The sequence below is a fragment of the Aplidium turbinatum genome, chromosome 15 (genome assembly GCF_918807975.1).
Source record: "Aplidium turbinatum chromosome 15, kaAplTurb1.1, whole genome shotgun sequence".
NCBI lineage: Eukaryota > Metazoa > Chordata > Ascidiacea > Aplousobranchia > Polyclinidae > Aplidium > Aplidium turbinatum.
In genome coordinates, this window is record NC_137486.1 from 5,104,014 (window position 1) to 5,131,275 (window position 27,262).

The 27,262-nt window shown below is 38.3% G+C and overlaps 1 protein-coding gene and 3 long non-coding RNA genes across 4 annotated transcripts; 3 read left to right on the top strand and 1 right to left on the bottom strand.

Moving 5' to 3' along the window:
- Positions 1-7,433: 7,433 nt before the first annotated feature.
- On the bottom strand, positions 7,434-19,942 carry LOC145784798 (uncharacterized). The gene is made up of 2 exons (XR_014291049.1): positions 19,806-19,942; positions 7,434-9,472 (listed from the first exon to the last, which is right to left on the bottom strand). It is a non-coding gene; the product is annotated as an uncharacterized LOC145784798 (long non-coding RNA).
- Positions 11,772-12,518, top strand: LOC145784335 (uncharacterized). Its single transcript, XR_014290999.1, has 3 exons — positions 11,772-11,865; positions 12,163-12,220; positions 12,393-12,518. It is a non-coding gene; the product is annotated as an uncharacterized LOC145784335 (long non-coding RNA).
- Positions 12,646-18,330, top strand: LOC145784644 (uncharacterized). Its single transcript, XM_082596509.1, has one exon. It carries the CDS (start codon positions 12,646-12,648, stop codon positions 18,328-18,330), a length of 5,685 nt encoding a protein of 1,894 aa, XP_082452635.1.
- On the top strand, positions 18,615-19,361 carry LOC145784334 (uncharacterized). Its single transcript, XR_014290998.1, has 3 exons — positions 18,615-18,708; positions 19,006-19,063; positions 19,236-19,361. It is a non-coding gene; the product is annotated as an uncharacterized LOC145784334 (long non-coding RNA).
- Positions 19,943-27,262: the final 7,320 nt, after the last annotated feature.

Genomic DNA, 27,262 nt, shown 5'->3' on the forward strand with positions numbered 1-27,262 from the left:
ATTAATTTTTCTTTATTTATTGATGCGTTGTCTTAAAAATACATCAAACTTTCTTGTTTACATTGGATGGCGTTCTATTTGTGATTCAATGCCACGGACAACGCAGTTACGTCGTATACGCAATCAGTGTAAACTACATTTCCTGAACTAAAGAAAAAGGTTGGGCCTGGTTTCTCAGGATCATGGCGACCTTTATACAATATACACAGGCCATGTCAACGTGCATCTTAAAATTTGACTGAAGGCCGATCTGTTAGTAGCCAAAATCGCGAATATAAGTTGATAGTTTGAGTATTAGTTGATAGAGTCTTTGTCTATATTTTGTGAGAGTTTGAGTTACTTTTGTGCTGTTTTTACCATTCAAATAACGGAATAGATTTTGGCACTTGTACTGGAAATCCAAAAAGCGTCTGGCAACACCGGTATTTCGGAAAATATTGTCATTTTGTCAACATAATTTTTGGAGTTTTGCAATGATTTGGGATTCAGTGATCACACTTTGGCAATTTAAATTGTTTAAACTATCATTTAAAAGGAATATAAAGTGAATTTAGCTTAAACTTCAAAATACATCGGCCTTCAGTCAGCTCTCCAGTTCGTACGTTGTCAAGGCCTGTGTATACAAATCGCCATGCTCAGGATATATATATCAGACTAAGCCAAAACAAAATGACATCCATTCAATGGAGGAACAGCATCAGACCAATGCTTGATGGAAAGATTCCAGGGTATAACTCAATATTGTCATTGCATCAAAGTATGCCATAGTGACAAATTTATATAATGAGCGCTCGGCGATATAAGCGATGCTCCAAAAAGTGCCACCGACTTCTGGCGCATGAGCGCTTAGAACGGGCTAGATGCCCTGGTGAAGGAAACGCCTGTAAAACCATCTGTTGGTATAGGGGGAAGGTGGGGTAAAGCGGACCAACGGGGTAAAGTGGAACCCCGCCTTTTTTTCTTTTAAAGTTTCACTACTGTGTGGATACCATTAAGTTTAGTGAAGCATGACGAAAAGTAGTTGCACACGCCATTATTCAAGGTTTCATGGTTTAGAAGACACAAAAAAGCACGGAAATTACTTTTTGCACCCTCTGATCTATTGAAAGGTATGCATGGTAACATAAATTGTATCTTATGTACATAACGTAGAAGTTTTTTTGAATGATAAAAATGAGCCTCACTATATCACGTACGCATTACGTAGATTCACTCTTGTTGTTGACTAGCCTAAATTTGGCCAACAGTTAAATTAGTAGTAATGTAGAGCTGGGGTAAAGTGGACCAGTGGTTGCAGAGCAGCTTCCAGATCACCGACGCATCAGAAGCAAGACACTATCAATGAAAGTGGAGCTAACACTGATGCTGAATGTTTTTACTGCAACGAAATGTGTTCAAAATCATCAGAGAATGATGGGTGGATCCAGTGTTCCAAATGTTTGCGGTGGGCGCATGAAGCCTGCGCTGGTTGCAATGAAGAGGATGACAACTTTATCTGTGAAATCTGTTTTTAAAAATTTCTTCAAAGTTTAGTTCGTAATAGACTTATGAACTGCAGTTGTGAAGTTTCATCATTTCTTCGTTAATGATGCTAGTTGTAAATAATTTGATTGCGTGGAAAAAAATTACAGAATTTGCTCAAAACTTACAACGGTCCAGTTTACCCCAGCCCACATATGTGGGGTAAAGTGGACTATTGGAGGTAATTTTAAAATTAAAAAAATGTATATAAAAAAGCTGGCAGTCATCAATAGTGCACTTTAAAAATTGTCGAAATATGTTAGAGTTAACGCTTAAATAAAAAAAAGTTAAAATTTTTGGCAAAATCAGTGAACTGTACTGAATTAACCCTTAGGTATTCCACTTTACCCCACCTTCCCCTACATTGGGTTAGAGACTTGAGAAAACAATTTACTCCACATGAGTGGTGCAAGAGACCAGAGAACATCACATTGCAGAAAGTAAATAAAAACTGCAAAAAATATTTAGGCTCATAAATAAAAACTTAGTTGGTAACAAATGAGCTCAAGTTTTGTTGATACGACAAATTTACTGAGAAAAAATATTGTGTTCAATTTGAAAAAAAAAATGCCAACAACACAAATACAATGAATCCCTATGAGAAGTTGGAAAGAATTAAAGTACGGTAATGCAATTCAAACGGCCAAAGTTCAAAATCGTTTGCATCTAACTTCATGATTGATTTTCACTTAAATTGCACCAATAATGATGATTTAACTTTGTTCACCACCATAATAATAAAAACAAAAAAAATTTTATAGTGAAATTATCATACTTGTGAAAAGTTATATCAAAAGCCCATTTGCTATTCAGGAAATTGGAGACGATAATTTAAATGGACATGTGAATGATGGTTGCTCCATTCTACCTATAAGCAGGGTTTTGAGGAAACAAGAAAGTGATCGTAACAGCAGGAAGTAGTTTCGATGGAGGAAGGACATAGATGAGCGATGAAGTGATTTAGTGACCTAAAAGGTATCTATGCAGTGATTTCATTCATCAAGTCGATGCCAGCGCGACTTGGATTCCGTGGTCTGTAATGCAGTGATTTCATTCATCAAGTCGATGCCAGAGCGACTTGGATTCCGTGGTATGTAATGCGGTGATTTCATTCATCAAATCGATGCCAGAGCGACTTGGATTCTGTGGTCTGTAACTCTGTAATGCGGTGATTTCATTCCTCAAATCGATGCCACCGCGACTTGGATTTCGTGGTCTGTAAAGAATGACTTTCAACCAATACCATCTATGGATTGAGACAATTAAATCAAGCTTTATGTTTTAAAACCAAAATTGAATAGTGTTGGTTTAGAGCAAGCATTTCCACTGTTGGAGAACCTAATGCGACCGTACCCAGGGTTCAACTTATCACAGCAACGAAGGATATTCAACTATCGTCTCTCTCGTGCATGGAACATGGTAGAAAACGCATTTGGAATACTGTCAGCACACTTTCGTGTTTTCGGCCGTGCAAGTTGACACTTGGAAACAAACCATACTAGTTTGCAACACAAAGGTGCACATTTCTTCCAACGTCATGGTCAAAATTTAAAAAATTTCAGATTGGATGGCACAGGAATGTTTTTCAAGGAAAATGCAGGTGGTTTGAAAGCTTCTTATAAGGTTTCAAAAGTATTAGCCATTGCAAAAAAGCCACACACTATCGGAGAACAGTTAATTTTGCCTTACAGTAATTTTAAAAATAATTTTAATTATATATATATAATGTCTAACCTGCTGGGAAATTCTGAACTTGAAAAACTGAAACAAGTATCTCTATCAGATAACAGTGTTAGTAGGCAAATAGCTGACATGTCAAATAACTTTCTGTTACAAGTGGTCTCAAAGATGCCCAATTCAAAGTTTAAATTATTTTCCATCCAGCTTGACAAAACAACAGACATTGCTAATCTAGCTCAACTTTGTGTACCGGTATATGTGCATTGCGTACATCAAAACACTTGGAAGACGAATTCTTGTTCTGCAAACCTCTTGACACAACTACAAAGTCAAAAGATTTATTTAACAAAGTTGACAGATTTTTTTCAGAATCATGATCTACGATGGGAGCACGTAATTGGTGTTTGCACTGATGGTGCTCCAGCAATGCTAGGATGTCGCTCTGGTTTCCAGACTCTGGTCATTGGTCAAAGAAAAGTCCCCAAGTGCAATTGGCATACACTGCATCGTCAAGCATTAATGGTCAAAACGATGCCCGACAAGTTGTCATGCGTTCTTACCACTGTAATTGGACTCATGTTGCCAACCTCCTCGTGGTGAGTCCTGGTAATTCATATTAATGAAGCGAATGGCAACAATCAGAGACCGCAACTCACATGGCACCTGGGGTGGTAAAAGGATAAACCCTCGGCCCCGGTGTCCAATGAGAGAAATTCATCCTGTCAGAGTCACAATCTTGCAGCTAAACATTGAAGGGCTTACCAAAGGGTCATTCTCTGCTTAATTTAGAATTTTTTCAAAAATGTTCACCCACGTTCTTGGATCTCTTCCAAACTGGTCTCATTGGAAAAATCTCATTAAAAAAATAAGATTGCAAAAAATTTGAGCGTTCTAGCTCAAAACGGTTGCCGAGATATCACAAATCGAAGTTTATGCATTGTCGCATAAAATTAGTCACACTTGAGTGATTTTTGCTCTCTACTGCCTTCCCCTTATGCTAAAAAGACAGAAGAAAATTCTATTCCACCATTTTTGAGGGTAAGGAATTCTAAAACTTACATTAAAAAGGTCTATGAGCATGTTTTGGGGGTGAAAACAGCCATTTAAGTTTTTTATTTCAAAGAAAAATATGACAATGCTGCAAAAAAGTAGAGGTCGCTGCGATACGCCAAAACATTGTTTAAGCATCCATCTACAGGTTTTTGATGATTTCACTCTTGGTCGATGCAAAATGTTGATGTCACATGGTTTTGAATATTGACACCTTGGTTGTATCGCCATATGGCAGTTTCGCAGCGAGATCTTGTTAAGGTGCAAACGTCTTTGAAATATGCTCACGAAATGAAACATGAAAGTTTACAATTTAGCTAGAAATTGTAAAATATCTCATTTGGCCATGACGATGGTGAAATTTTGAACAACTTAGTGAGTTAATGTCAACTAGTTTTGTACTTTTGTAGGTATAATAATGTAAAAGGAAATCGAAAATAATGTCAAAAGAAATATACTGATAATTTTGTGATATCAGGTGTGAAGGTATTGCTGGAAACTGTGTGAGCAAATCAAGCCTTATTTATAACAAGCCGATGAAAAATGTGAATTATTGTGTTGATAATCTAAGCCTTGTCCTTCAGGTTGTTTGAAAATAAATGGTTAAGTTGATACATTAATTGACTTTGTCAGTAAAACTGATATATACTTGCCTGGGCTGTGCTTTTTAAGAAATACTTGCTATGAATCCATGTTCAATCGGAATTTTAAAAGGTGAAGAAACTGTATGCCATAAAATAACATATGTTCGCCGGCAAGGTTTTATCTTGTTCCATAATTTAACAGAGGATGAACAACAAGTTTATGCATGGAGAGCAGGAATATTGGGTAAGGAAGAGGAATGTAGTTTCATTTGCTTTCACCATGAAAAACTTCTAGGAAAACATTTTACACAGAAGTCAGCAAAGTGCTGTGATGTTTATGGAAAGCATGCCAAAGCAAAGAAACCATATGGAAGCCATGAAATAAGCTTGGAGATGGCCCTGTTTCTCAAAAGCAAGAAGATTCATTGTGTCCCTGGCTACAAACTCTGCCGCAACTGTTCAGCATTTGCTAAAAGTCAAATGGAAGTGAAGGATGGTAACACAAGCTGCACTTCAGAAGAAAGCAGTAGTACCACTAGTTCAGCCAGCAAAAGTTCAAGTCCTTTACAGCAAGCAACAGCATTAAAGAGGGCCAATGAACTTTTAGAAACAAGTGGGCAATCACCATTTAAACTGCATAGTATGCATAAACGTCAGCGTCATCAATATGGTCAAACAAAATTTAACAGAACTTTGAGGAATTTGTCCGAACATATTTCTTTTGCACTTGGAGTAGACAGTTTGGACATCCCTTCAACTTTGCAAGATCCTCAGGATATTGACAATGCCACAAAAGCCAATGACCTAGATACTTTGATGTCTGAACTACAAGAGAAAATAAAATCAGCAAGCAGAAATGAAAAACTTACTCTCTTAACCCTCAAACCACAGTCATGGTCAGTGTCTCACGCAGCAAGGTTTTTTGATGTTTCACATTATTATGTAGCTATGGCATCACAAGTAAAAGAAGAAAAGGGAATTCTGGGCAAACCTGACACAATAAGAGCCAAAACAAAACTAACTGAAGATATGAAGCAACTTGTGAGGGAGTTTTACTTGGATGATCATAATTCATTTTCACGGATCATGCCAGGAAGAAAATATTTTGTCAGCATACGTAAAAATGTTCATGAACAAAAACGCCTTTTATTGTGCAATATCGATGAACTGTATACTCTGTTTAAGGAAACCAATCCTGATGTCCACGTTGGAAAATCAACATTTTACAAACTTCGACCAAAACAGTGCATAACTGTTTTTGCATCTGGATCCCATGCTGTTTGTGTATGTGCGATTCACTAAAATGCAACTTTGCTTGCTGAGGGCAGTGGGACAAATCTCGGTTACAAAGATTTCATCAGGATGATTGTCTGTTATGCTCCCAACAAAGACTGCATGCTTCATGGATGCCCAAACTGCCCTGGAATAAGAGCCATGGAAGAGTTTTTGTTGAATTTTTTCGAAGAAAATGATGTTTCTGAAGTGTCGTTTCAGCAATGGACATCAACAGACAGGTGCACTATAATCAACCAATCTGCTCCAACAGATGAATTCATCAAGCTGTTTTGTGACGCAATGAACACATTGAAACGACACTCCTTCATAGCCAAGACACAAAGCGCACACTTAAAAATGCTCAAAGAAGAACTGGAAGTGACCCATGCTATAGTTTTGCTAGACTTCGCAGAAAATTACAGTTTTGTTGTTCAGGACGAAGTCCAAGGATTTCACTGGAACAACCTCCAGTGTACACTGCACCCTGCAGTTATATATTACAGGAGCACAGAAACAAATGAAGTTGAACACAAGAGCATTTGTACTGTATCTGATGAGTGATGACACACAGCATGATGTCCCTTTTGTCTACGAAGTTCAACGTGAAGTTAGCCAGATAATCCAGAATGAAATTCCTCACATCCAAACAATCACTTACTTTTTAGACGGCTGGTCGGCTGTGCCCAATGGTAGGCACTTTAACATGCAGATATCCAATTCACCACGAACCAACCAGATGTTACGTTGTCTGTCCAATTGTGACCATTCCAGCATTCAGCCAGAGACTTGACTATTACTTTGAACTTTGTTCGGTAATTACAGAAGAAAAAAGAGCTATAGCAGTGGTGAGAATCAAACCCACGTCAATGAAATGACTATGCCTACCACCGCCCTAACCCTCTGCGCCAAGCCAACCGATGGCAAAGCGATGACTTAATTTAGCTAGAATTTGCGTTTTTCTTTTGTTCTTTCTCAACGCAACCTTGATGACATCATAAACAGCGTAGCTTCTGATTGGTTTGTGCTGGATTGGATATTAGGGTGGAGTGAAAAAAATTTTTTTTTTCAAATCAAAAAATCAGATTAACCAAAAGTGGCGTATGGACCTAAAACCAACTTCTGAGAAGGTTTTGGGTTTGTGCCACCTACACCCAGGTGGCCCATAATTTTTAAAGGTCATCCGAGGGTCAAATTTCATGAAAATCCCATAAGTTGGAAACCGGTTAAGCTAGAATGTTGGTTTTTGGCTTAAAATTTCCAGAAGGTCCATGTTTATATATGCTCTAATGCAACTTTTGTCTCTATTTTAACCACATAAGCTGATAATAATAAAAAATGACGTTTTAGTTTGAAAGCTATATAACGTTAAGAAGTGACAATGCTATATTTGAACTATTTGCACCAATAGTTATGTGTTAAGGCATAATAGGTATAAACTGACTAAGTAGCCTATTGCTTAAAATACTTTCTAAGCAGTTAGTACAAAGGATATTATGCAAGCAACAATCATGGATATGTGACAAAAAAACTCAATCCCAAAAATAAGTAGCAAAGTCTCATTATGCAATAATGTTACTATGCTATTTGATATTCAGTTTCAAAATTTACATCTTTACTTTCCATGAAATTGATAAGAAACTACTTACAATCAGGGTCGCATTATAAAAATCATCATGTGGTCAAAAATTATTGAAAACCTTCAACCTGAAAACATCAGGACTATCAAAGTCAGAAAATATATATTTCGACACTGATCCATTGCAAATTTGGGCAAGGCCGACTGGGCTTTGGTAAAGACCCTTGCCAACCCTAATCCACCACTGTTTGCAATGAATGTTACAGAAACCATGACATCAACTCATTTATAATTACACGTATCCAATAGCAATGCCAATACACACCCAGGGGCTACGAGAGGGGGGGAAGTCGGGTAACTTTCCCTCTAGCATAACATTGTAAAGGAAAAACGAGTAGTTTTTCGTTTTATCTACGTTTGAAGGGGGCCCATTTTTGCCACTAAAATGATAGTGTACCAATAGCATTCTTTGATTTTTATAGGGCCGCAAAATATCAAAATAATTGCATAGGGTTCACCACGAGATTACGTGATTAACTGTTAAATTACATTGTTTGATTGTCTGGGTCTCAATGAGTCTCTAACTTTAGAATATATTTATTATTTTCTGAAAATTCTTATTTTTTACAAATAAACAAGCAACTCAATTTAATTGATAAATGACATAATTATTAATCAGTGTTTAGATTGGTTGAATGAAACTTTCATATGACCAACAGGTGTGGATGACCTCATCGAAATATTTGATTGGGTTGAGAAGTTGAGATGGGTCTTTGACAATGGTGATGTACCGGTAACGAGGATCAATTGATTGAAAAATGTTGCCTTGCATGAATGCATGTAGTTGATGTCATTTTACAGCATAATAAATTGAAGTTATCCATTCATTTATGAATTTTGTGCCTATTCTTTGGTTTGGTTGTACTTGCTTGTTCACATTAGATGAAGTTCAATTAACGTAAGTCCAGTGCTAACATAAAGTGATGTATCTGGCATATACAGTAGATGCGCAATAGTAATCACAGACCAAAATAAAATCATTGTTGAAGTAGCCTACTACACACCTTCACAACAAGGAATACGTAAATGGAAACAAAATTATACACTAGGTTTCGAGAAATGAGGAAAAAAGTTGCATGTGGTTCCTCAGACACATCATTCAAGCCCAAACTAAATGACATCTATTCAATGTAGAAAAAGAATCAGACTGACACTTCATGGAAAGGGTTGATTGAAAGATGTTCCACTTTATTTAGTTGATGTCATTTTATAATAAATTTATATAATCTATTACGGTAATTGATGATTTTCTTTGTGTTTTCTATAGGTTGGTTTTATGAAAATACAGCAATGTACAACCTTGTTTGTGTACATTTATTTGGATGACGTTCTATCGACATAAAGTTCAATGCTGTCGACAATGCTGTGATGAAGCAATTACGTACGACCAATAGTTGAAAACTAGATTTACAGAGCTGAAAAAAGTACAGCCTGGTATCTCAGACATATCATTCAAGCCAAAACAAAATCTATTCAACTTAAGGATAGCATCAGTTCGATGCATAAAGAAAAAGACATATGATGAAAAGATACTACTGTAAAAATCAATGATATTGTCATTGCATCAAAATATGTCATTGTGGCAATACAAAACCAACTGAAGATGAATGGTAGAAGATGCCAGAGAGCATCACCTTATATGATCTTCAACAACACCCGATGTTTCATATTGATGTTGGTTGAGTTGGAATCCACATATCTTCTTTGTGTCAATAAGCTTAAGGACCTAAAAACATTAATAAAAGTAAAGTTTGTTTCTTATTAACACTCAACAGTACGTGTGCAGGCCTCGAAATTTGTACTTTTTTCCGGCGGTCAAGCATGTCCTACCGGACTGGCCCTTTCAGCGGACATTTAATATCTCAACCGGACATATTTTTTGCTTGCAAATAAATCAGTGCGTTAATGACAGTCGTGTAATGACGCAATAAACACAATTGAAAACAACAATCCAAATTTCCTTATTACAAAAGCAACTCCGATCATTTATTCGGTGGTTTTCGCGTTATGTAATCGTTGTGCCAAGCGATTACTGCCGGCGCGGGGTCGTAAATCTCCATGTCAGGACTGTCCAGACAAATGCTCAGTAGTGTAAGCCCTCAATAGTGTTAGTGTTAACTAATTAACACAATAGTGTTAGTCTAACACCCTCCTTTATGTGCAGAAATTCTATTTCTATCAGTATCAGCGTGAATAAGGTCGCCACATTCGCCTAAGCACGTGCGAAACCCAGCTGAGACTTGCTTCTCTGTGACGTTTTTTTTTAACAAACGATCAATGTAACGCAATAATCCTCATTGTTAAAATTAGAATACATATCCTGCCGAAAAGTTCAGACAACTTTATTTCAAGGCAACATTGCAAGGCGTTGAAATGATGTAAAAATGGCTACTTTTGCCATCAGCTCGTTAACCACGCCACTCTAATGTGATCTTTAAAGCGATTGCCTGAATGCCTGTACTATTATTGTTTCAGCTCCGTATTTGTTCGCGTTAAACAAACAATTGTAACAATTCAAATTTAAAATATATTTTTGCTGCATTAGCTCTATTTTTGTCAAGAATTTTGCGGCGGTCATTTATGACCGACCAATGAGTCGGCTTCGGCAGACATTCGAGGTCATTCCGGAGGTCATGTCTGCCATGACCGCCGGAATTTCAGAGCTCATGTTTAGAGCAAAGACAATGATGAAATTAAATAAATAAAGTATGTAAACGAGAAGCAAATGCTGAACACTTCTCTGATATATTCCTTTAAGTAGGATACTTTAAACCGACAGTTTTACTTATCAGATGGAATTTGGTTCGGGCTCTCAGATTTTGATACAATAAAATGGTTGATACGTTTTTAAAGCAGTATGCGCTTAAATGATTTTGTCTGTATACACTTAAGAAGTATGTTTAAAGCAACATGTGTATTCTTTCAATACAGTACAACAATATCACAATGATACAAAAGATTAGATTTACCAAAGATCATGCATTTTATCACCAGTACAGGACATATGGGTGAGCCCAATTGGGCTCACACCCAGATATCGTGTACCGTTTATTACAGCCACCAGCATGGAGCTGAAATTGAAAAATATGGCCGAAGCCAAAGGCTGTTCTATCACTACAGTAGGGGAAGACGGGGCAAAGCGGGACATCGCGATTTCTCACGTTTTGTATTCTTTGGCTCCCTCTAACCGGAAGCACTAGTTAGGCAACTATAAACTGTATTTGCTGTGAAAAAATGGCGACTGGCAGAGCACAACGCGTGTCGTGAGGAAGTAAAATGTGTTTTGGCATGGTTTGTTATAAGAGATGGAAAAGTAGCTACCACATTTGTTAGCATAAGCGAATTTGTTGGTAGCTTTGTTTTTATCTTAGACATTGAGACAGTATTTGTTGGTAACAAAGCAACTTTTACCTAAAACTTTACAAGTTTCAGCAGAGATGTTATTTTCCAAAGGCCATACTTTGGGGCAAAGTGGGACAGCTGTATTAGGGCAAAGTGGGACAGTGCATTAGGGCAACATGAAACTCTAGAAGTCTAGATTGTATCTGTGGATCTTCTGTTGACTGAATTTTTGTTTATAACTCTTTTAGCCTTCAAGATTGTAAAATGTTTATCAGCATTCATTTATATTGTACCGGTAGGGCTACACAATTTAATTCTGACTATGGTTCGTCGCTATAAGAGAAAAACTGCAATAGGTAAATGGACGGATAGGCCATCAATATTAAGAATGCAATAGAAGATGTGAAAAGCAAGAAGTTGTCTTTGAGAGAAGCGGCTAAACAGTACCAAATCATGCAAAAATGAGGTGTCCGCTTTGCCCCACGGCTGGGGCAAAGCGGGACATTCAAAAAAAAAATCTTTTTGGATTTGTACTATAACAGTAGAAAGATTCTGCTTGTTACGGCTGCGTGATTCTCCGCTCCTTGCGTATTTTTTAATGTTTGTGTTTTATCCGGCAACCCTGTTTTTCTTATCTTTCTAAAATGTGGCTAGTTTGAAATCACTTAAAAGAAAGCTTGGAACTAAGTTTAAATGGTCATTAGTGAAAATGAATAGTTGTATGTTGTCCTTATTAAGTCGATCGGAACTGCCACAAGGAAATCTGTACTTGAATTGGTATGTAATTTCACATTTATCTGTTGTGTACTATCTGCATTGCTGTGTTACTTGTCCTGGTATCTAGTGTTGTGCTCAATCTGTGCTAAGGTGCAAGTATACAAACTTAATAGTAAACCTGGTCTAATCAAATACTATGCTGTTGGGCTTATATCCGGCATTACCTTTTATGTTGTAGTTAGTGTGTGATGTTTGATGCATAGGGTAGCCTATCATTATTAACATGCCCTGATAATTTCTCATCTGCCCTATGGTTACTTTGTTGAAGCCTGAGTTCATTGGTAAATGTTGTTGTAGATTGTTCGTTTGGAAGAAATTCAGTTTTCTCTTTGGGTCTTGGTTTCGCCAACGTCAGGTACATACTTTGTGCGATTTGGTTTACTGTATTTAGATGCAAATGATGCCGTAAGAATAAGACAATTAAGAATAGCAGCATACATTGTATGAATACTGTTTGATTTATTATGTGCGAGTGCAAATATGTGTGTAGGTTAGGCACCTGTCTTAGTCTCGTTTGTTTATTGCAGTTATCGTCAGTCTTCACCTTGACATCAATCAATATACACAACAATTTCAATTGGCGTGGTTGTACATTGGAGTCCAGAGGAGGCTGTCGCATTAAAAACCTATACTGACAGGCTGGTAAACTGCTGACGCTGTCAAAGCATCTGACGTCAGCCACAATAACTGACGCTGTTTATTTATAAGCAGCCTAAACCTAGCTGACCCTAACTTGTTTATTGTTTATTCAACTTGGTATTTCAACATTAGCTCTACATGATGGCCAAACATGAGCAGTTCGGTTCACTCTTAGATGAATTCAAGAAATGTTTAAAAACTATTAATAGGTTAAAAGTTACATCCAGTGACAGTGCAGAGATTCGATGTGCTGTTGGGAAATTGTATTCGTCATTGGATACCTTAGAAGAGTCCTTTGTAAGCGCAAAGGAAAGCAATCTGGATGAAGAAGGAAAATTCAAAGAAGAGTTTGAAAATTGTGAGAAGCTTGCCGATCAAGCCAACAAGAGTGTTGAAGAAGCGCTTCAAAGACTTGCAATCGAGTTTAGTTCCAGTGACTCAATGTCTCTTGTCTCTGGTGCCTCAAGAAAATCAAAGCAACCTGTAGGTCCCAAGAACCCATCCACAAAATCCCATCCCATTCCTGAAGGAAACAATAATGGACATGTAACCTTGAAAATTCCAAAAGAAGAAGCCAGATCCACGGCAATAAACCGTGGTCCACATGAATCAAGTTTAAATTCAATGCTGCACAATATTCCTGTAGAATCAGAACACGAGCAGCAACAGCGGATCATGTCGTCTATGGAAAATCTGCACATGGAAAGAGAATACAACAATAGAGCTCCCTTATATGCTGAAAGGGCAACTGCAAGTTACCGCATCCCTGACATCAAGATTGATGTGTTTAAGGGCAACATCATTGAATTTCCAGCTTGGGAAACTGCCTTTGATGCCCTAATAGGAGATAGGGTCCATTGTCCTAAACACAAGCTGAATCTCCTTGGTCAATATTTGGATAAAGATGCAAAGGAGCTCATTACCGGTTTGCTTCTACACCAAAGCGAAAATGCGTACTTTATTGCAAGAAATCGCCTGAAAGAAAGGTATGGCAATCCAAGCGCGATTGGTCAGGCGTTTCTTCACAAGCTTTCCTCGTGGCCAAGGATCAGTCCTCGACAGACGGCGGAGCTTCAGCACCTGTCAGACTTTCTGATACAGGTTGCTGAAGTAAAACAGTCTGTTAATGGTCTTCAAATTCTGGACTTCCCACAAGAGTCCACCAAAATCATTCAAAAGCTTCCAGTTTACATGCAAAATAAATGGCGGGAAAGGGTTTTCTATTACAAAAGAACTGCAGGCCAGTACCCACCCTTTGAAGAATTAGTAAAGTTTGTCGAAGTTGGATCAGAAGAAGTTAATATTCCTGAACTGACAGGGCTAAATACTGAAGTGCTGTCATTTAAAAATGCCATTAAAGACCCCAAACCAGCAAGAACATTTGCCACTACTACTGAAGAAAGAAATTATAACCGTGTGGGACAGTACTGTACATATTGCCAAGGAAGACACGTCATCAATGATTGTTCTAAATTCTTGGAGATATTGCGTGATCAGCGGCTTCAATTTTTGAAGGACAATCGACTTTGCTTTGCTTGCGGGTGCTGTAGTGACCACCGGGCTCAACAATGTTTGCACAGAGCAGTGTGTCAAATTTGCCGGAGACGTCATCTCACTGGACTTCATTTCGAAAGGTCACCAGATAATCAGGCAACAACAAGTGGACAGTTGCATTCCAGGTGCGTAGAAGTTTGCAAGAGCGAAAATGAAGTCCAAGGATGTGACAACTCCATGATTGTTCCATTGTGGGTTCGTAGCAAGCATAATCCATCTAAAGAAATTCTATGCTACGCAATTCTCGATGATCAGTCCAATAGTTGCTTCATTTCTAATGAGCTGCGAGTGCAATTAGGCTTGGCTGGGTGTGAGACCAACTTGACCCTGTCCACTGTTTACAAAAGTAATGCCACAATTTCAACAAGAAAGTTAAATGACTTAGAAGTCGTTAGTTTTGACCGCACCACTAAAATCAACTTGCCTGCTGTTTTTACAAGAGATAACATCCCAGCCAGTCGATCCCAGATTCCCAAACCCGAAGTAGCTCGAAAGTGGAACCATCTACAGCCTATTGCCGAGAAAATAGCACCATACTTGCCACAAGTTCCAGTCAGTCTACTAATTGGTAACAACGTTCCGCAGGCTGTTAAACCAAGAGAGATTTTGTCTGGCGAAGACGACCAACCTTATGGCCAACGTTCGTTGCTTGGCTGGGGAATTGTTGGAGTAGTGTGCCATTCCACTAGGAACAGTGTATCAGTCGCTCATCGTGTCAATGTCGAGAATTTGGAACATCAGCAAAATGCAAAGCTTAAAAGCATACCCAGCACATTTGTTTATCCCACCAATGCCAAAGAAGTAATCAATCCTTCTCAAATTCGAAAGGTAATGGAGTCTGATTTTATTGATCACAACCTAGACGGTACTATGTCTGTACATGATAGAACATTTCTCAACATTCTTTCTCATGACATCACACAACAAGAAGATGGCCATTATGTCATGCCCTTACCAGTAAAATCTGAACAAGTCATGTTGCCTGATAATAAAGCTCTAGCTCTAAAGAGAATTAATCAGCTTAAAAGGAGGTTTGACAGAAACCCCAGATTCGAATCGGACTATGTAACCTTTATGAAAGACGTTGTTTCCACATGTGCAGAAAAGGTGGTGGATGATGATCATGGTGCAGAGAAGACTGGCAAAATTAATTACATCCCTCATACTGGAGTATACCACCCAAAGAAGCCTGGAAAAATTCGTGTGGTATTTGATTGTTCAGCAGAATTTCAAGGTGTGTCTCTCAATGACCACTTGTTGCAAGGTCCCAACCTAACAAACAAACTAGTGGGTGTCCTTTGCAGATTTCGAAAGGAAAGGATTGCCTTAATGACCGATATCAAATCTATGTTTCATCAGTTCTATGTTTCAGAGAAGCACAGAGATCTCTTGAGGTTTCTGTGGTGGGAGGATGGAAATACCAGCAAGCCTTTGCAAGTCTTCAGAATGAAAGTCCATCTATTCGGGGCTACCAGCTCACCAGGTTGTGCGAATTTCGGTTTGAAACAAGCAGCTGAAGATGGGGAAGCGGAATTTGGTAAGGATGTTTCTGACTTCATAAAACACGACTTTTATGTTGACGATGGCTTGACTTCAGTCCCTTCCGCTGATGAGGCTGTTTCTCTTATAACAGGAAGTATAGCTCTTTGTGAAAGGGCTGGCTTAAAACTTCACAAATGCTTGTCAAATGATAGATCCGTCCTTGATGCAATACCAGAAGAAAAAAGAGCTGATGGTGTGAAAGCATTAGATCTTAACAAAGATCCTCTTCCTCTTGAGCATGCACTGGGAATTTTATGGTGCGTTGAAAACGATTCATTTCAGTTTAGAATTATACTCAAAGACCTTCCTTTCACCAGAAGAGGGATACTGTCTACTGTTAGTTCCATTTTTGATCCTATTGGGTTCGTTGCCCCTGTTGTTCTGGAGGGAAAGAAGATCTTGCAACAACTATGTCGAGAGGGTGCAAAATGGGATGACCCTATTCCTGAAATGTTAGCTTCCAGATGGCGTAAATGGAGATCTGAGATTAGTGCCTTAAGCACCCTTGAAGTTCAGAGATGCATCCAGCCTGAAGGTTTTGGAACCGTTCAAAAGGTAGAGCTCCATCACTTTTCAGACGCCTGTGAGCACGGTTATGGCCAATGCTCATATATTCGGCTTAAAAACAGTGCTGATCAAGTTCATTGTTCCTTTCTTATTGGTAAGGCTAGAGTAGCTCCATTGAAACAATTTACCATCCCTCGGCTAGAGCTCACTGCCGCCTTGCTGTCAGCTAGAATGAGTAAATATGTTAGAGAAGAGATGGGGTATTCAGATGTGGTAGAACATTTTTGGACTGACAGCAAAATTGTACTTGGTTACATAAACAACGAAGCCAAAAGATTCCATGTTTATGTGGCCAACCGAGTGCAACAGATTCGAGATCTTTGCAGTCCTGACTCCTGGTACCATGTAGAATCCAAGGCCAATCCAAGCGATGAAGCTAGCAGAGGCATGAATACACAACGCTTTTTAAAAGGATCTATGTGGCTTCAAGGCCCAGAATTTCTATGGGGTGATTCTGACCTTTCTGCTACTGCAAGGTCCACGTTGGACGAAGCAACCGCAAGCGAAATGCAAAAGGAAATGCGCAAGGCTACTGTCCGAACAACACTGGCTGTCAACGAACGTTCAAAACCAACCAATCAATTTGAAACATCTCGTTTGGACCGATTTTCTTCTTGGCTGAGCGCCAAAAGGGCGATAGCAAACTGTCTGCTTCTTAAGGCTAAGCTACTACACAAAATTAGGAAGAACACTTCTGTATTCGCTGAAGCAGTATCTGCAAACTGCTTGAGAACCGCAGAGATAGAGATAATCAAAGGCTTGCAACAGGAACATTTTAGTGAAGAAGTATCATTTCTCTCCAGTTTCCAACAGGAAGGTCGTTCTCATCTGACACGCACAACTGTGAAAAGGACTAGCAGTCTTTACAAATTAGATCCCTTTCTAGATGAAAATGGTATCTTACGAGTCGGTGGTCGAATTAGAAATGCTTCCATTTCTGACCTCGCCAAACACCCGGCTGTTATTCCAAGAAAAACTCATGTAGCGCATCTGATAATTGACCATTGTCACAAGGAAGTCAGCCACATGGGTCGCGGAATCACCCACAATCATTTGCGACAGAGCGGTTTCTGGATAATTGGTGGATCTTCTGCAGTAGGTTACCACATCAGCAATTGTGTAGTTTGTAAGCGTTGGAGAGGTGCTCTTCAAACACAAAAAATGGCGGATCTTCCCAGCGAGCGATTGAGTGAGGAGCCCCCTTTTACGTTTTCCGGCGTTGACTTCTTTGGTCCATACTATCTCCGAGAAAAGCGATCGATCTTGAAAAGGTATGGTGTGGTATTTACCTGCATGTCGAGCCGAGCTGTCCACTTAGAGACCGCCAACACAATGGATACGAGCTCATTTATTAACGCCCTTAGAAGGTTTCTTGCACGACGAGGCCCAATATGTCAACTACGATCAGACTGTGGTTCTAACCTGATTGGCGCCAATAATGATTTAATACAAGCTAAACGTGAAATGAACGAAAAACACATTGGTAACTTTCTCTTACAACATCACTGTGACTTAATCACAAATAAATTTAATGTACCTCACTCCAGTCACATGAATGGAGCGGTCGAACGACAGATCCGCACCATTCGAAGTGCTCTTGACCCGATGCTTAAAACGTGTGGCAGTCAACTAGATGACGAGTTATTTCGGACCTTGATGACAGAAGTTGAAAACATTATTAACTCCAGACCCCTTTCAACCGATCAGCTATGCGACCCAGAATGTCCTGCCCCACTTACTCCTAATCATCTGTTAACAATGAAACCTAAGATACTACTTCCTCCCCCAGGAATATTTCAGAGGGCTGACCTTTATGCAAGAAAGAGATGGAAGAGAGTCCAACATCTTGCCAATGAGTTTTGGTTTCGTTGGAGGAAAGAATTTATTCACAATTTGCAGTCCAAAAGGAAATGGTGTTCCAGACGACGCAATCTACAGACCGGCGACATCGTGATTGTCTCTGACGACGCCGCTCCACGCAATCACTGGCCGCTTGCCAGAATTGACTCGGTTATTCCTAGCGATGATGGACTAGTACGCAAAGTCAAACTACGCATGGCTAATGCACATCTTGACAATCGCGGTAGACCGACTAAAACTGTTTCGTTTTTAAGTAGGCCCGTCCACAAGGTGATTCTACTTCTACCCACGGATGAGGACTAAGTTCGAGGATGACAGAAGGAGCAACGTGCGCGAAGAGAAACAATTGCAATAGGCCTATCTCATTATTCATTCATTGTAAACTGCCCCAGTCGACGTTTAACTTGCGAAATCTGTGAAAAAAAACCTTTATGGTGATAAAGCTGTTTTTTGGGGGGCGATGTTACGGCTGCGTGATTCTCCGCTCCTTGCGTATTTTTTAATGTTTGTGTTTTATCCGGCAACCCTGTTTTTCTTATCTTTCTAAAATGTGGCTAGTTTGAAATCACTTAAAAGAAAGCTTGGAACTAAGTTTAAATGGTCATTAGTGAAAATGAATAGTTGTATGTTGTCCTTATTAAGTCGATCGGAACTGCCACAAGGAAATCTGTACTTGAATTGGTATGTAATTTCACATTTATCTGTTGTGTACTATCTGCATTGCTGTGTTACTTGTCCTGGTATCTAGTGTTGTGCTCAATCTGTGCTAAGGTGCAAGTATACAAACTTAATAGTAAACCTGGTCTAATCAAATACTATGCTGTTGGGCTTATATCCGGCATTACCTTTTATGTTGTAGTTAGTGTGTGATGTTTGATGCATAGGGTAGCCTATCATTATTAACATGCCCTGATAATTTCTCATCTGCCCTATGGTTACTTTGTTGAAGCCTGAGTTCATTGGTAAATGTTGTTGTAGATTGTTCGTTTGGAAGAAATTCAGTTTTCTCTTTGGGTCTTGGTTTCGCCAACGTCAGGTACATACTTTGTGCGATTTGGTTTACTGTATTTAGATGCAAATGATGCCGTAAGAATAAGACAATTAAGAATAGCAGCATACATTGTATGAATACTGTTTGATTTATTATGTGCGAGTGCAAATATGTGTGTAGGTTAGGCACCTGTCTTAGTCTCGTTTGTTTATTGCAGTTATCGTCAGTCTTCACCTTGACATCAATCAATATACACAACAATTTCAATTGGCGTGGTTGTACATTGGAGTCCAGAGGAGGCTGTCGCATTAAAAACCTATACTGACAGGCTGGTAAACTGCTGACGCTGTCAAAGCATCTGACGTCAGCCACACTGCTTGATCTTCGAACCAAATATGCTGACCAACTAAGGCTTTCGATTAAAAAAGAAATTACCTAAATCCCACCATCATTGTTGCTGAAATTACGTTTTTACGAAAAGTGTCCCACTTTGCCTCGTCTTCCCCTACCGGTAGTTGTCGAGATGTGTTGCATTGCAGCAAAAAAAGTCTATTAATTTGTTTACAGTGTTGCCAGATGATAACATCAGTCCAAATTGAAGGAAATTTTAAGTTGTTAGGTACAGTACAAGAAAAATGAGGAAATATTATACGGTATTAAAGACATCTGCATGCATGAGTTATTGAGTGATAAGAAAACAAAGTTGTTTTTAGTAGGCTATATATTAAATGTTCTTATCACTCAGTTGTTTAATCAAAACACTGTAATTATTGATAAAGCAAGTTACCTTCAATAAGGGGCGGGTTCATTATGAGCATGGAGAAGAAAACATTGTTTGCATTTCAAAGAAGAAGCATTTTTTATCCAAGTGCAGGGAAATTCTATTTTAATTATTTTTACTGCATTTATATTCAGAGCAGTTGACAAAACATCTGTTAAAAAAAATTATAAGGTATCTAAGTTTATTCTACTCTATTGAAACCACAGCAAAGAATATCCTCACATGGATCTCAAATGAAAGAAATGTTGATGGATAAAGACTTCAATTTACTAGTCAACGACAAAAAACGAGGCAGACCACCAAGGCGATGGCATGACAACATCCAGGCATAGACCGAACTTCAATTTGGCGACACCGGGTGACCTAGATCAAAACCGTGACTCACGAAAACAGATATCCCATGTTGATGCCCATGAGTTGAAAATTATAAAGAAATATACTCCAAATCTAAGATCCCAAGCTATAAAACAACCAAACTAAAATCTGAAGTTGGAAGATTGTGGAATACTTAAGTTTTTCACTGGCCAAATCCCATTAAAATCATTCAGAAAATGGTGATAACCATACTTTGTAAATTTACAATGTTTTAAAATTGAAAATTATACAGAAAAAAATTACCAACTCTTCAGTTATGTCATCACAGCTGATGAAAATTTAACCTTTTTTTTACTACCTGGCTTGTGGACGCTTTTGCTTACAAAAGGGCAAAAGTTAATAGTTCAGTTACTCAAAAATAGAATGGTTTGGTCCAACTGACAATTTCGTTTCAAACTGAAGTCAGAGCTGCCACGTTGGCATTCAATGACTAAATTTAGATTGTTTCAAGCGGTTTCGTCTGAGTTTACTTAAAGGCAGTGATGTACGCGCATACAAAAAATATTGACGCCGTCAGCGCATACGCAAACGTTCGAAAAACTATACGCCGCATGCGTCAACGCAACTTGTAAAAAAAGTTGGCGGCGTCAGCGTTAGCGCATACTCTAGCGCAAACTCATTTTGTTTGCTAGGTGCCAAACATTCACACGGTATAAACCACTCGAAACAACACACTTTTCAAGCCACTTCGCGATTTCTCGTTACAAGAAATTATCTTTTTGGCCGGAAGGCACATCTGGCATTGAAAATATAAGTTTTTGCCTTTCGAAAAAGAGAGCTTAAAATACTTTTCCATGTAGGGCCTTAGATTTGTATTATCATGCTCCATTTCACTTGGAGATTAATATTACCGTAATTTATTCCCTGAATACAATAGTGTAGTGTAAGAAACTGTACCATATGCCTATCAAGAAAATTCTAGTATTATACTAACTGTCGCTCCTAGTAATATACTAACTGTCGCTCCCTGAAAATCCATTATAAAAAAAACTATTTTTAAAATGATTCCGTTTGAATAAGACTGATGTTGCTTTTAATGCCATAATTCTCTCAGTAAGCTCTATGCTTTTTTTTGATAAGATTTTTAAAAAGTGGGTTAATGGAAGACAAAACTGCCAGACACAAGCAAGTTTAGATTCTGAACTGCACAACTCTTTGTTATTAGCATTCAGGGATAGTTAGCATTACTAGTGTTATTAGCAGTAGGCTACTCAAAAGCCTCTCACAATTGGCCCCTGGATGCATGTTTTGCTAAACTACTCATCAAGTTACAAAACATATATAATTACATACTTACGCATCAGAATGTATAAATTGTCAAGTAAAAATTACCTTAGCTTGATAGCCTACTGTATGTAGGCCTACACATTACTACGCTACATAGCCTACAACAAGAATAACCGGAAAAGGCAAAGTAATGTACTACATATAACATACAGAGTAGCCTACATCATGCAAGCAATCACGGTCGGAGACCAAATATTTGAGTTTGTTTAGATACATAGGCTGCACTGCTCATTGCCTGAGAAGTTTCTGATTTGCCCCAAAATGCAAGACTTAACTAATATAAATTAAAGTGCTCACAATTGCTTACAAACGCCTTCAACACTGCTTGACTAAAAAAACTTCACACTACGAAGCCAAGTCATTGTTTACATTTTACATGGAGCGACATTACCAACCTACCTACTTGCTTGTTTACATTACATTCCTGTTCTGACCCGTAATTTACTAAGTAATTTCGCAGTAGCCCTAAGTTGTTTTAACTAATTCTTTCTTTTTTTCTGCAAGACTTCAGTCTCCACGTGGGACTCGAGTGTCAAAGGCAGTAGTGCGATATACAAACAAACTCCAGCTGACTGAACAATAGATGACACTGTGACACAACACTAGAACAATGGGCAATTGCAAGACGTCAACATTTCGCAGTTTGACAAAAAAAATTGCAAACAACAACTAAGACATTAAAAAGTATGCGTTGACGCTATGCGCTAAAAAACCGCGAAAACTTTACGGCGCATCCTCAAGCGCAAACTATCCAAAAAAATGTGGCTGCAAGCGTTAGCGCAAACAAAAAGTCTACGCCGCATGTATGCGGCGTAGAATTTGCGGCGCATACGTACATCTCTGCTTAAAGGCATATTCAATGAAATTTTCAAACTGGAATTAAGCGTTAAAATGCGTAAACTGAACACTCAAGAATACATTTTTAAAAAAAATACGGAAAAAAAATTGTTTTCAAGGGCGCTGGCAAGGCCCAAAGTCCAATGTTTCATTTATTTTTCATTTTTTTCAAAATGACCAAAAAGTGGAAACACTGCTAGAGTATACGTCATAAATGCCAAGAGCTCCAGCGTCCAGCAATATCAAAAGTGTTTTCGCGCGCTGGGTTCCAAACAGGGATGTCAGATTGGAATAATTGATTCCAGATCTGGAATCAAAACGAACTGTCTAGTAGGGAAAAAAAATGTCTGGAATCTGGAATAATTTTTAGAAGCAAATTGGGATTGTCTAGATTGTTTTGGTAATTGTATATTTTTCATTGCATTTAGTAGCTGTAGCGCGTGCGCTAGGGTGCATCAGCTGCCCCATATTTTTGAAAAATACTAACATCGCATTTCTTCTATTGCCTAAACTGTTGACTGGGTGAGAAAATCAGTGTGTGAAAATGGTATAAAGTTTCGTGAACATTTAGGTATGCCACGTGGCCCTAATGTTATTGAACGGTAACTCTTGTCCAATTTAACCTCTTTTAACTCAAAAAGTCACGTTCTAGTTCACAACTCTGAATTTAGCACCACTATAGTATGCGTGTACGGAACAATATTTTATACTAATTGATATTTAGAATATCATAATGATTGGGTTCCGTCCTGTATAGCAGGGTAGGATGCAAAATCATGCAATGCACAAACATTTACGGTCTTGGGTAGCTAAATTAGGCTCCGAATAATCTGGTGTTCCAGTAACCTTCGAAAACCTTCACACACCCTCGGCTCCGTTTGTGCAGAATAAGGATGATCACCAAGATGGGCGATTTCACTTGTGATTTGGTGTATTTTAAGTCGGCCAATTGCGACTTCGACTCGAGTGATGATTTTGATATGCCAAAGTTTAAGAAAAAATATGATCTTGGCCATCCAACGTGACTTTAAAGCACACGGCCTCATGAAATTGACTGGTTGATTTGGATCAAGGTAGCCTAAGCACAAATGAATAAATTCTTTATACATAGTTATCATGTATAAACTTCTCCTGCGCTCTGCATAACCTGAGAACATCTTCTTTCAGCTGTAATACTAATACTTTCGCTTCTTCATCAAAATTAGATATGTCCATTGTCCAATCTAGCTAGTTTTTCAGCCGAGCAATGTGGAATCATTCCCCAGTTTTTGCGTAGTCTTACAAACAACATCACATTAAGGGATTTTGATGTCTCTATTTTTAGCTCATTGAAAACATGAGTGATCACCACTTCACCTATGTGGTGCCTGCATCCAGACCATAAAATCGGTCAATCCAACTGCTGCTGCAGGCTAATACATGCCGCCGATACATGTCCAGTGTTACTTGAAGTGGTATCAAACACTAAATTTACAATGCACTCTGAACAGTTCCATTGTTTAATCAAATCAGCTGAAATTTTTGCAACTATTTCACCCATTTTACGGTCTGTTCCAGGTTTATATCTATTAACTAGGGATGCTCAGAATTTTCATTTCCTTTGTAGTGCCAGTTGCTATAACTACTCGCTCCTCTTTCTCATTTATATAGGCCTAAGTTAGTTTGCATTGCAGCTTCGAATCCCAATGGAGGGATAACAGTTTTGGTGGATTCCATTTTTCATTCACAGAACTTGCTATTTCTTTTCCCACCTTTCGTCTGGTGCGATCCGCTGAAGAATATGATGTCACTATCTTCGATGTGTCACCTCCAACTTCTTCTGTAAAAGCTTCAAATGCAACCTGCTGAGCTGGGATCATTTTCGTGCGTGTCGCAAGAGATACTAGCTTTTGGGACTGTAAAATATAATGAGGTATAAAACTATAAATGCCTGTGTACATGCTACCTTTGTGGCTTGGCCAGCCTTTGCTTGATCGGACGAGGTACATGTATTTTCACTATCATCTAAGACTGCTGTGCTGGTGTTTGCACTCATATCAGAAAGTGCTTTTCATGATGTCGAGTCTCTCTCAGCCTCCTTGCGTGCTTGGCAGAGCTGATCCAAATAAGCTTGTTTCTTATCACACGACCCAAAAATCACTGTTGGTTAAAAATTCACCTGATATCACAATAAAAGCAATTTTAAGCAACAGAAAATGCTGAAAGGATGTTGAAACTGGTATCTACCATACCTGAACCTATCCTATTTTGCAGTTTTGCACTATATAATATAACAACGAAAATCAGCGATATTACCTTAGTACAGTTTATCTGAGCACCTAGCAATTTAATTGCACACAGTTACTGGATCAGGGTTGCCAGATTTAAATTTTATGTTCTGCCAAACAGTGTCCAAAAATCTTCCAAAATCATCTTTAATCTGCCAAACCAATTATGCTTAGTTTACCCCTAAGATAAACTGAAATGAAACCTACTAAAATGAACTAATATACTTTCCATTTTTAGATTTCATAGTTACTTTGTTAAAAGCAAATGATTACAACTGAAACATAACCACCATTTACTTCACAAACAACAAGATAGAACCACAATTTTGTCACAAATTCAATGGAATTCAACTAATCTTAGGAGTTTTATGAATCTGCCAAACTTAAGAATTCTGCCAACTCAAAATTTTGCTGCTAAACAGCTTAAAATTCTGCTAAATTTCTCAAATTTTGCAATAAAATCTGCTAAGTGGCAACCCTGTACGGCCTGTACTGGATCAATCTTTATGTTCTGTGTGGCATACCTAAACGTTGGAAGAATTAAATAATATTTTACCACACATTCTAATTCATATAGCCTAACAATTTAAACAATAGAAGAAATAAAAATTGCATGGTCGGGGCTCCTGATGCACCCTAGCGTGCGCGTAACTTTCTGCCCTAGTTCCGTCTCTTTGTTTGAAACTTTGTTGCTAAATTGCACGCTCTCTGGCGCGAAAGCCTGCCTGTCACGTAAGTCGGTTAGCTGACAGGACTTTCAGCACACTAGCACTGGGCTATATTTCCATGTACGGTATGTTAAGTTTACTTTTAGTCTGTTATGTTTTTAGGTTGTTACAGTAGCTATTGTTGAGTATTTATTGATTTTCATATTTTGTTGCATTGAAGAAGTTAGATAAGAATTAGTTCAAAAATCCAAGGGTAGCCTACCGTACGTGAAGTTTATTGTAGGAAGAATATGGCTTTACGCTATTGTCCAAAGAAAGTGTACTCTCAAAAATATAGACCTGAGTGGCAGAGGGACTTGAGATTTAATGTCCATATTAATATTGTGTAGCTGTGGATGAACATACTGTGTTTTGATATCGAAGACTTTTATACGGATTATGTAATTTTAATCATATTAGTTGGTATTTCATTGCACAGCAGCACAGTCAATGCTATTCGTTGTAGTGAACTCTAATTCGTAGTAGTAAATTCTTGGAGGCCCATTTCAACATAAAGATTCTTACCACTAAGTTACTTATTGTATATTTACAACATACACTGCATATTTAATGGTATTTTGTTTTAAACTTAAAATGAAATGTCTAGAATATATTTGGAATAATTTAGAATGAAACTGGCATGCAATCTGGAAGGGAAGGCTACAACTAATCTGACAACCCTGGTTACAAAGTTCGGACGTGTTGCGTTCGAAGGAGTTTTGCAGGATAGTTTTACACGTTTTTTAAGTTTCTAGGATATTTCGTTGAGTAATAGTAGCAATGTTACGAGAAAGGTGAGGTACGGTAGTATAATTCTAGTAGCATTGCTAAAAATTAAATGTCCATAAAATCAATATTGCATCATTGCTTGACTATTGTAGAAACAATATTGCATCATAGCAAATACTATGCCTGACTTTTGTGTTGTGCTTGGCTGTGACACGACAGCATTGCATAAAGTTAGTATGTTTGGGTTTCCCAAAGACAGTACACAAAAAAAGCAAATGGAATAAATTTGTCAACACCACAACTTGTCATTGGAGTGGACCAAAACCACACCACAGAATTTGTAGTCTGCATTTTCAAGAAGCAGACTTCAAAAATGTTCTGTTACGGCCAATCTCTGTACAAATCAAACGTCATATAAAAACCGTTCAAGTCTACTGAATATTACGTCATGGAAATTCCTAAAGCATGTGCCAAAATTGCACCATCGTTCATAAGACCTGTTTGGACCTGTTTGGGCCTGTTTAAACAGGAAATATTACATCAGCTTAAACACCTGTTGGAATGACTTCATAATTGTCTTTCATTTATTGCGTCACAGTTACTTTCTACGTGAATTTGAGATATTGATATCTATTCTGGTCATTCGTAAAATGATTGTTTGAAAGTTGGCCGCACATTTAACTGTTGGCTTAGTGCTTGCTAGCTGGACAAAGGTTCCGTCTTTTATCCAATCAATCTGTATTGTAGTGACAGTTTTTTAGAGGTGTAGGCGTTGCACCTATTTTCGATAGCCTCGGGCTAATTTTACCGGAATACACTTTTGAATAGACGTTTCGAAAGTGTGTTTATTTTTGGGTCATTGCATGCAGACGAACGGATTTGGGAATCTTACGTTACAATTTTCCCACGAAGAGATTATGGTTTACCGCTGTGACCATAAAAAATAAAAGACGAGTTCTTGTCAGTTGGTAGGCCAAGAAGCACTAGAAGCATAAAAAAAAATAAAAGACGATTCTCTGTCTAGTGTTTGGCACAGAAGCACTTAGAAGCAAAAAATAAAAGACGAATTTGTTGGTTGGTAGGCTACAAAAGCAAAGAAATAATAAAAGAAGATCTTGTTGGTTGGTAGTCTAAAGAAGCAAAGAAAATTAAAGACATTTCTTCTCGGTAGGCAACTGAAGAACTTTAAGCTAAAAAGTAAAGACATTTCTTCTCAGTTTGGTACAGAAGAAAAATAACTTTGACATTTATTGGCAAGAAA